The following is a 10,299-nucleotide window of genomic DNA, read 5'->3' as shown; positions in this document are numbered from 1 at the left end:
TTTTTGTTGGGTTTTTTTGCTTGAAAGTCATGAGAGCTGAGAGAGAACGGACAGGTTTTTATATGAAAAAGCAAATCCAGCTGATGCAGACCGAGCGGAGAGAGCAGATGTGGAACTACCATGCCAGAGGGGGGGGGACCAACAAAACGCAACTCGTCTTGAAATGAAGACTAGAATGGCTCTTTTATCGAGGCCGTATTTAACAAAAATAGATGGGGATGTTCAGCTCCTGCTGCGTGGAAATGCCTTCCTCTAGCAGGTGTTCGATCACCTCACGTTTGGGGTGTTAGGCCCAACGTAATTTTTAATTTAAGCCTAAAAATAATGTTAATTTGTAACTTCTACTGAAGAGAAGGGCCCTGGACTTATTCTGTTACTGTGCAGATTCCAGTGTAACGAAGACAACCTTTTAGCAACTGCTATAAGCCTGGTGGGCTCTCGATAAATCTTTAATTGTGTTGTCAAATGTGATGAGAGCCCCGAGCGCAGAGATCTGGGAATCATTATCAGTTCACTGGGAATCGTTATCAATTCAGCCATGACATTTAAGTGAAACCACCAATTTGGAGTCAATGGACGGTTTGGGTTTTGTGGGTTTGGGGTGTTTTGTTTTGTTTTTTTAATCTTCCATTGATAAAGTGCTGTTCACCGGTCCGTTATACCGCAGCACAGAGTATTAACAAGGACTAACAGAAATAGTCTATTATAAATTTAACAGAATCTCAACCTGTTCGAGGATACAGTACTGTTTGCTGTGGAGCAAGCTATTTTTTCCCCAGGGTGAAAGAAGGAATATCTAAGTTCCTGCCACCCTATTTTGACTATATAAAAGGAAAACATCTAGACTTGCCTTAGGCTTCCTTCTGCTCAACATCTGTTTAAAATTCCAGTTAGTTAAAAATACCTATATATATAATATATATAATATATTTCTGGAATAAAAACACAAAAAGATGTACTGTACAAGTATTATGTAGAGTGCTTCAATTGGCTGTATGTAGTTTAGCTACTTTCCTAATATCCAAATACTTAAATAAAAAAAACAAAAAGATCATAAATAATGGTAACAGAATAAGTAATGAATAAGAATAAAAAATAAAAAATAGTCATCGTGACTTGAGCCAGGCATTGCTATAGAAATGCCCTTCCTGTTGCCCAGGAATCTCTCACAAAGTAAAATTAGAAATATGCTCTGCACGTTAGTCTCCTATATTCTTCTAGCTGCTTTAAAATGTTCCGATCCTTCCTCCGTGCTAATCAAGTAATGAATTATAGTACTTTTTTGTGTGCTCAGAAATGCTATATATATGTATACATATATATAAATATATATATTACATATATATTTTTTTAAAAAAAAAAAAGCTTTGAAACTAGTGTTTACAGTCGCCTTTCATGACTGGCCGGCTACAAAGGCCATCGGGCTGCCAGGCTGCTTTGCCAAGCAGGTGAGTTTGCTCGGGGCACGAGAAGAGGCAGCGGGTGCAGGACAACAGTCAAGGAAACAAACCTGCAAACAAACATGGCGCAGCGAGAAGGGAAGAAGCAGCGTTTTACTCTACGAAGCAGGTGTCACAAAGCAGAGTCAAAACCGCCGAAGCTCCCCCAGCCCCTCCCAGAGGTGCCAATGCAGAGATTTGCTTTCGAATCGGGGGGAGGGAGGGGGGGGGTGCCGTCGGCGCGTCCCCCTCCCCGTCTCCAACAGCAGCCACCGGCGTGGTTCGTTCGACAGAATCTCTTTGCCCTTGGCTCTGAACCTTCCTCGCCTGCCCAAAACCACCCCTTTTCTAGTGCAAAAGGATAAACTGACAACTTAACGCTGGAGCCTTGGTGGGGGGAAAGGGGGGGGCTCTGGAGAGGAAAAGGCTGATGGAAACTCCTTACTCATTAATGGCAATGAGCGGATAAGGGGTGAAATACGGCGCGACAGGGAGTAGGGGTCTGCAGCGCTGCAAGCTTAGAACGACAAGCTTTACTCATTGTACATGTTGTACAGGACAGAGCTACTGCTCGCGGCAGCTCCTGTTCTGACACGACTGACCCACTGGACTCTCTAGTTCGGCTGGGCTCCAGGAACAAGCGTCATTCCCACGCTCCTGGCGTCCGCACTTCACAGCCGGTCCATCCTGAACGTGTCCTCTGTGGCGGGGTCGGTGAGGACCATGTCTGGGTCATTCAGCATGTGCAGTCCATCCAAGGTTAAAGGGTCAATTTTGAGTTCATCCAGAGGGAACTGGGAATCCGTATCAAAGCTGACGTCTCCCACTCCTGCCAAAGAGCTGGTCAGTTCTTTTGATAAGCTGGGAGGAGATTCTCCTGTCACTGCAGGGAAGAGGAAGAGAAAGGCGTTGGCAGGGCTTAGCAAATACACACTCGCCAGGCAGTCAGGGGATAAAACAGCTTGCAAAAATTCTGGAACGATTTATCGAACTAAGGGGAGCAACATCTATCCTCGTTTCCAGCCGGAGGAATTACAGATTTGTCAGCGCATCTCAAAGCCATTGTAACGACCTAACAAAAAGCAAAATTCGTATATGTACATTTGGGGGCCACTAAGTGGTGTCACTCGAGTCTCTTTTCTCTCCTCTGGCTTTAGGAGGAATAACCTTCATTTGCATCATTCTAATCAGCAAGAGTTCTTGGCTGAAATACGGACTGAATGATGGTTTTCTCAGTGGCCTGCGCAGAAATTGTTTCCAAACATCCCACTGTGACCAGATTCGCCACCATATGTGACACCAAAAAGCCCTTTGTTGGCAAGCCCGACCAGAGCAGCAGAGGAAGAAGTTTGGCTTTTGCAGCTTCTCCTTTGCTGTGGCGGAGGATCCTGTAAATTCAGAGGCAGGGGAAGTCTGTAAGACAATCAGCGCTGCCACTGCAGCTCTACCAGTTTGCTGGGATTAAACAAGAGCCATCGGGCTTGCTGGCACTCGGGAAACACATCACACCGGTAACAGCGTTCGCCCAAGGTGACACAAAACCTTCACATGCAATGACACCCTCTTCCTTTCTCGGCTCGAAACGAGCCACTGCACAACAAAGAAACACCGACATGGTCTGGTTGCCGGTTCAGGCTCTGATTCTTACCTGTAAGAATGATGTTGGGGATGTTTCCATGGCTGGAGTAATTCAGCTGCTGCGAGTCCTGCAAGCTGCCATGACTGCCGGTAAGTCCCATCATGGCTGCCTGGGAGTAGTTAAGGGTGGAACAAGGGCTGTACAGGCTGTTGGAACTAATGGCGTTTTCTATCATATTAAACTGTTCAAGCTGAAGACCAAGGCACAAAGGAATTATTACTTCTAACCATCAGGAAAGAACAGCAAAACAACTTACAAAGCTCAAGTACGGGAAGCAATATCGAGACAGGCAAACAAATTCATCTTTAGGTTTCGTTGGTCAAAATACGGTATATTTTCACTTAACTTTCCAGAATAGTTTTCTGCCAAATCCAGAGTGCAGGGGAATGAGGGTGGATGCAAAAATAAAAGTGTTGCTTTTGATACCATAACAACAAAAGAAAAGGTAGCTTTAGAACAAAATAATAAAAAAAACCAAACGCAATTCATGCTACTATCTCAGGTATCTGCCCATCAAGCACTGCCTCTCAGAAGCCATCTCGGGTTTTCCTGCTAGCGGCGTGTATTTCATAGCTGAATGAATCACTGCGCTGCCTGGCCAAACTAACGAAGGCACACGGGTCTGCTCGCTGCGTTTTGGTACCGTGCACGAGCTGTTTGCCAAATTCAGGAGTAAATATTGTTACCACCTACAAGCAAATCCTTCCCAAATGCAACTATGGCCAGAAACGTGGGGGTTTTAAAATTTATTTTCATTATTTTTAATCCAATAAACTTGGCAGAACACCTTTAAAAACATCTGCTGCAATGGCGGAGGGACAAGGGGGAAGGCAGGGGAGGAGGGGGGGGAAGGCAGAAGAAAAGCAATCCCAGAGTATTGCAAACTAAAAATAACAGAAGTAAAACTATATGGACAAAATGTGATCTCACATAAAATAATCAAAAGTTGATCTGTATTTATTTTAAGCTGAAAGTGGCCGAAATATAGCTGAAAATCTGAGATGAATTTGCTCACCTGATGGGATAGGGCATTAGCCTGCCTAGCTGTCATCTGCTGATCATAATAGGAGTCACCAAATACACTCCCCAGAATGGAAGAATGCTGAAAACAAAACAGAGTCTTTATGGTGCAAAAATCTCACAAACAGACGTACCCATGGTGTGCGAGTGACTCGAGCCTTCCAACCGATTCTTCTCAATGTTAGTTAGCAGTGCCCTTTATTATTAACAACCACTAACCATCAGCAAATTCATCAAACATTCGGTATTTCCCTGCAACACGCAAATCCTTCCATGTTACGCTGCCTTTTGGTAAGCACAAAAATACAGTCAAGTAAACCAAACAAACTTCCTCACAGAGGACATACAACACAGAAAACTTCTGATTTATGAAAACAGACGAGTGCGCTAGGTAACACAAGAAATAAATCAAAGAAAAAAAACCAATCAAGCTGCAACTTCAGCTTTTTTGTGAAGGTTTGTTTTTTTTTTTGAGGGGGTGTGTGAAAGACAAACCCCACACAGAAGTAAACTGCACGTTAAAAACAAAATGCAATGCAAAGCTGCTCACCAGCACGCAGGTAGCGACTAGCTCACTGCCTCTGCAACCTCGTGTTCACGGCACAGCCAGTTCACTGAGACAACAACATGCCAAACTGACAGTGTAAAGTCATTTCTCTTTTTGCTGCAGATCAGAAAAGTTAACGAGAAAGCCTGGGAAAGCATGTTATCAGCAGTTCGAAGGCAAGAATCTCAGGAGGCATCCCTCAGCCTTGCTAATTTTACTGTCCCCTTTGGCACAACAAGCATTTATCAGTTATTCTCTATCAATTATTCTAAAGGTGACCAATAATTTGATGTTGAAGTTGTAATACTATTCAATATTGTCCCAAAGAATTGCCAGATATAACAGAAATCACAGAGAGATCACCTCTTATTTTAAACTGTCACAAATCCTGATATTCCAGCTGAAAAAACATCCACTGACAAAGACAAAGACAGCAGCTGTAACAGATGGTGTCTCTAAAAGACAACTTGCATGGAGAGTTTGTATCAGTCTTGAAAAACATAATTCAATACCTTGCACAGCGTTTCCCAGCTGCTTTATCTACACGTTAAAAGAGGAAGGCTACAGTTTTTCTCCTTAAAAACCTAAGCAGCACATGAAATTCAACAAAAGCCTAGGAAATACCAGAACAGAATTATACCAGCCACCACTTAAAAGCACTAAACGCAGCCAGAGATTAAGATACACAAAAAACCAGCAGACGATGTCCACAACAGTGAACATCCACATTTCAGCAAACATCCCATTTTAAACATTCTCCCTCCTGCATCAGCAGCATATCTCAGCGCAGCTTATTTGCAGGTGGCATGCAAGGAAAAGAAGGGAAGTCTCGTATAAAAGAAAAACTAAATTGCCCACAACTTCCAGGAGAGGGGACTACCAGGAAAGAAGCAACAATATACTCTTTTTAAAGCAAACAAAAACCTTCCCACCTTCAGCCAGAATCCTCGGCTATCACGTTATATGGATGCTTTGGGATAAATGTGGCATTCAAAGGGAGGAATTCACAGCTCGAGAACGAGACCCCATGGGGGAAGGTGGCTGAAAGGTCAGCACACGCTGCGCGTGCTACAAAACTCCTCACTGAGCAGATCCTGCCTGATCCAAGAACTGCTCTGAGCACCGCCGCGAAGCGCTTTCCACCGGCTGCAGGCGAGGGTGCGGGTACCATTTGAGTGCCCTTGAGGAAGGGAGAAATTTGCTGCGGAGCAGCGCTGCTGGGTAACGTCAGAACGCTGGAAACACAAGCCTGACGGACCACCACCGTGCTGTGGGAGAGCAAGACACTGGCAGAGGCAGAAACAGGAGCAGACAGCTGCCTCCAGATCTTCATCAGAGGTCACACGGTAACTTCTCCGTAAGCAATGGTTTGACTAAATGAAGCTCATCCTTAAGACTGACTAAGTAGAGCGTGAGCCAAGAAGAGGGATTTATGGGCAAAAGATTAAGATTTTTGATTCACTTGCCTGCGCATTTATGATCTGTCACAGCTACAACCACAGAACAATAATGGCATCTTTGCAGCTTAACACCCTACTCTATGCCCTCCTTAGAGGCAGGGAAAAACTGAAAATGATTATAATTGGAACGGGTCTTCGGATTTATCATCTGGTCCTCAAAACTATTGTCGCTGCTCTATCCCTCGCATGAGACCAGGTTACAAGGAAGTCATCAAACATCACAGGCAAGAGCCGCTTTATGCCTCATCAGGGAAAAGGCAAAGCACTACTTAAATAAATAAAAAACCACCACACTTTTCACTCTTCTTTAAATCACTGTTATCTTGCTTGCTGCCCAGTCACACGTTGAACAACTGCTCAAACTCGGCATTATTCAACCTGCTACACGTGACACTTTCTTCTAAAAACAAAGAAAACAGAGTCAGAAGTGAGAGCTGACTCAAGCAAGCCGATCAGGACCAGCCAGGCTTAACTCTTATCACAGGAAAATTGTTCCTATTTTAAGCGACAAGGCACGGCTTCAGAGCTGTGTGATGTTTTATAACAATTTCTAATGAAAAATCTGCGCTTCGGGATGTCACATCCTCAACATGAATCAAAGCCAGTTCGGACCAACACTAGAAATACAATCGCTATTTGAGAGCTCCAACGAGGATCAAGGTATTTTTCTTCCTTTAACTTCTGACATTTCATTCATGGAGGAGCTTTTCAGAACTAGGGCAAAACCTAAAACCTTTGCATGCCACTAAGCACTGTTCCCATCCTAAAAAGTGTGGAAAACATGAAATAAACAGGAGACCAAAATCTATTTGTGCAAGTCTAGGCTAGTAACTCCTAACAAAACATACAAGCCCATATTTATCCCTCAGCTCTGAAGTATACCGGCTATTACATCTGTAAGCACTGAAACTCCCAAAGGAAATCAACTGGAAATGTCATTACTTCAACACTTCAGAGCCCTAGAATAATTTATCGACAACTCTGTGAAAAACATCTTGCTAACACCATCTCCTCCAGAAACGCGAGATGAGGTCTGTTTTGTCAACAGTACATCTTCTTGGGTTAATGATGTGGTGACTGCAAGAAAAAAACCAAACCCAAACCACAAAACCCCTGGCTTAAATTATTAATCTAAAAATACATACCATATTATCCAGTATAGAGCCAGTCTACTAAAAAAAACAGATTTCTATCTAATTGGAACAGTATGCCAGGTGTTAGAGGAGAAAAGCAAGGTAGTAATAAACAAGCCACTGTCAATGAAAAGCCATGCAAACACAAAGCTGAGAACTACAAGCAGAGCTTTTCAATTCGTGTTTGAACAGGAAGACCTTCATATAACAAACACACATCCAAAACAGAAGAGCAAATAGATTTGGAGATGTGGAAAGATGAAAAATAACTTCTGGTGAATGAACCGTATGTGATAAAAATCAGAACGACAGATTTCTATTTTTAGAGCGTGTCACTCATCATACTGGTACGCTGCAGAACGATTTAACCTAAAATTAATCAGAGAAACAGGAACAAGCGGAGGACGCCTACCCGGTCACACCTACTTTATTCCACTCTTGTCAGCCAGTGCCAGACTGTTCCACAACGGGCATGTTCTGCTGTTGGAACCAATCTGCCTTTATGCTTGGCAGTAGATGACTCTACAGTCTAATGGATCCTGCTATTTGGGAGCTGCCCCCATAATTGCAACCAACCCAAATTTTTCTTCCAAACTGTTTTTTTCTTCCCCCATTGCTTCTCTCCACGCTTCATATTTGCAACGACTACCACAGATAGCTCGCTCGGCACTACTAGCTTTTGGTTCATTGACGGAGGCAGGAAAGCTGTCTCATTTTTAATTTAGCGAAAGTAAAGAATTGTGTGGGTATTTTTAAGTGGCCAATACTAAAGTAAGCAGCATTAATAAAACCTCTTCCTTTCACTCAGTTATGGCATCCCACTTGAAAATAGCAAAACCAAAGCAAGGCTTTACAGGATAAAACGGGCTCAGCAGGAAAAATTACAGCCAAGTGTGTGCTCCACTGGGGAGCGCTTGCAGCACTCCAGTACTTTTGGACTGACCAGTGGCAACAAGCCTGTGGGACAAAACCAAGGAGGAGTTATTGAGAAGTCAAGGGGGAAAGAAAAATCAATGCAAAAATCAAAATTGGATGCACTGCCCAAATGAGAACTGGACCTGAGAATTTGCAGCAGGACTTGGCAACAGCTTTGCTCTACATGACAGCCTAGAGGAGTAAGTTTGCTTGTTTTCTTTGAGCCACACACAGAACACAGCAGAAGTCACAGAAGCAGGCAGAAGAGAGAAGTTAAGAAGCAATTAAGCAAGGGTTAAGAAAATCCAGACAGTCCTGACACTCGGATCTGTTACTGAGCTTACCAGTGACCTGTCTCTGGCTAATGGCAAGGAGAGACGAAGCTTCTGCTTTGGAACCATGAAGGGGCAGAACTTATTTAGATAGGATCCTCCTTACAGCCTTAAAACGTTAAATGATGAAACAGAAAATGTATTTTCAGACTCTGTTGTGATGCTCTGGAAGAATTTCCTGCACCTTATTTCTACAGGTGGGATTTAGGAAAAGGGCAGCCATACGGAGCTCTTTTAGCAGCGTCAGATTATTTCTGCACTGCAAATGCACTCACTCCCTTACGCTAGGGGCACCCCCAAAGGCTGCTTAACTGTCTTGCTGCGGGCAGATAAAAATCTCCCTTCGTAGGATTAACACACATACCAAGCTACGACTTGCATATAGGACATGTGGATGTATGAGTAGATACATACACAGGAAGAAAAACCAGCTACCATGCAAGAAAGCGTGTTTACTAATCCACTACTTGCAAGCCACAAGATACAGCTGCTAATTTTTAAGAGCGTTTTCTCCGGTGTTTTCTGTCAAAGTCTACGTTCCCATGTAAAATAAAGGTCCTGATGTCAATGCATTTGGCCACACGAGGGGTATTTGGTGCCACAGGAATTATCCTGCTGCAGGAGGCACTTGCCTTTCCCTCTCTCTCTCTCCCCCCTGCCCTCCCAACCTCAGCCCTCAGCTTCTACCCAACACCGCTAATTGGAAGGGGTCTACCTGGAGGTTCTGTCCATGGCACACCCCAAAGAGGTAACTGAGTTTTAAGAGCATTCAAATAGCAGCTTTGATCAATCAAAAGGCAATTCACCAGCTACTGAAAAACTCTGGAACTGAATGAAACTGCAAACGAGATGAGACATCGGTAATGTATGAGGCACATACAATTACAGCGAGACAACTATGGGTCAGTAATGGAGAGACTCAACTAAAAACAAACACAAGAAGCAAGGCCTGTGGAAGCACAGAGTCCCTTACTTGAGGGGAGCTGCCAGGAGAGAAGCCTTGATTGGAGACAGGAGAGGTGGGAGACTGGTTGGCTGGGGATCCAGCATTACTGCGGTACTGCTGGAGTGAAGCCTACAGAACAACACAGAATTAAAGACCATGGGATTGATGGAAGGTTGGAAAATTATAAACTTCTGGCGTATACAGCTCGAGGAAGCTGGGAGAAACCATCCTCTTCAGCAATTCTTGGCTATGTATGAAGACACGATTACTGTGAACAATGCCGCAAAAAGGAGAGAGTTAAGGTATCAGCGTGGCATGGTCTGGTCTGACTGAAGGGCTGGGAGCAGGGCAGCGCTGTTGTATAAGCAAAACTGCGGAACTATTTTCTCCCTGTTCTCAGTTACACTCAATTAAAAAAAAAATAAAAAATAAAAAATAAAATCTGGTCAGCCAATGATTTAGGGAAAAGAAGCCTTGAAAGCTGGGAATAACTCAAAAATAATGTAATTTATTCTTCAACTGCCATACCCACACATTCTTAACCTCTGTTTACATTGCTCTAGAAATCCTTCTCCTATTACTCTGCCTAGTCTTAAAGCCCGGGTGCGTTATCCAGATGGAAGTGTACACCCGGCTGGAATCCTTCGCAACGCTGCGTTTTACCCCAGGACATGGAACAGACACTGTCTGAGAATTCACACTGTGTTTTGCAGGTTTATATTAGTAACATTTCCATTGTTCCCAGTCATCTTGAGAACGCATTTTCAAAGATTTACCTTTTTCGGGGCATAAAGAACCCTGGATTTGAGCAAATTAATAATCTTACTGGCATTTAATGGAATATTGCACTAATTAGCATAAATAGTAA

The 10,299-nt window shown here is 43.5% G+C and overlaps 1 protein-coding gene across 4 annotated transcripts in view; it reads right to left on the bottom strand.

The window, feature by feature from the left end:
* Positions 1 to 10,299, bottom strand: part of CRTC1 (CREB regulated transcription coactivator 1) — a 46,562-nt gene continuing 36,263 nt past the window's right edge. For 2 of the 4 annotated variants that reach the window (XM_040590137.1, XM_040590138.1), the window contains 4 exons: positions 9,459 to 9,560; positions 4,094 to 4,180; positions 3,088 to 3,268; positions 1 to 2,322 (listed from right to left, as the gene is read on the bottom strand). In XM_040590137.1, coding sequence (XP_040446071.1) covers positions 2,111 to 2,322; positions 3,088 to 3,268; positions 4,094 to 4,180; positions 9,459 to 9,560 — 582 coding nt within the window. In that variant the 3' untranslated portion in view covers positions 1 to 2,110. The remainder of the gene's footprint in view (positions 2,323 to 3,087; positions 3,269 to 4,093; positions 4,181 to 9,458; positions 9,561 to 10,299) is intronic. The other 2 variants (XM_040590140.1, XM_040590141.1) reach the window with 2 other exon arrangements.

This window comes from Falco naumanni, chromosome 4 (assembly GCF_017639655.2).
Source record: "Falco naumanni isolate bFalNau1 chromosome 4, bFalNau1.pat, whole genome shotgun sequence".
NCBI classification, from domain to species: Eukaryota; Metazoa; Chordata; class Aves; order Falconiformes; family Falconidae; genus Falco; species Falco naumanni.
The sequence above is the reverse complement of the archived record's forward strand: the minus strand, read 5'-3'. Positions and strand labels throughout refer to the sequence as shown.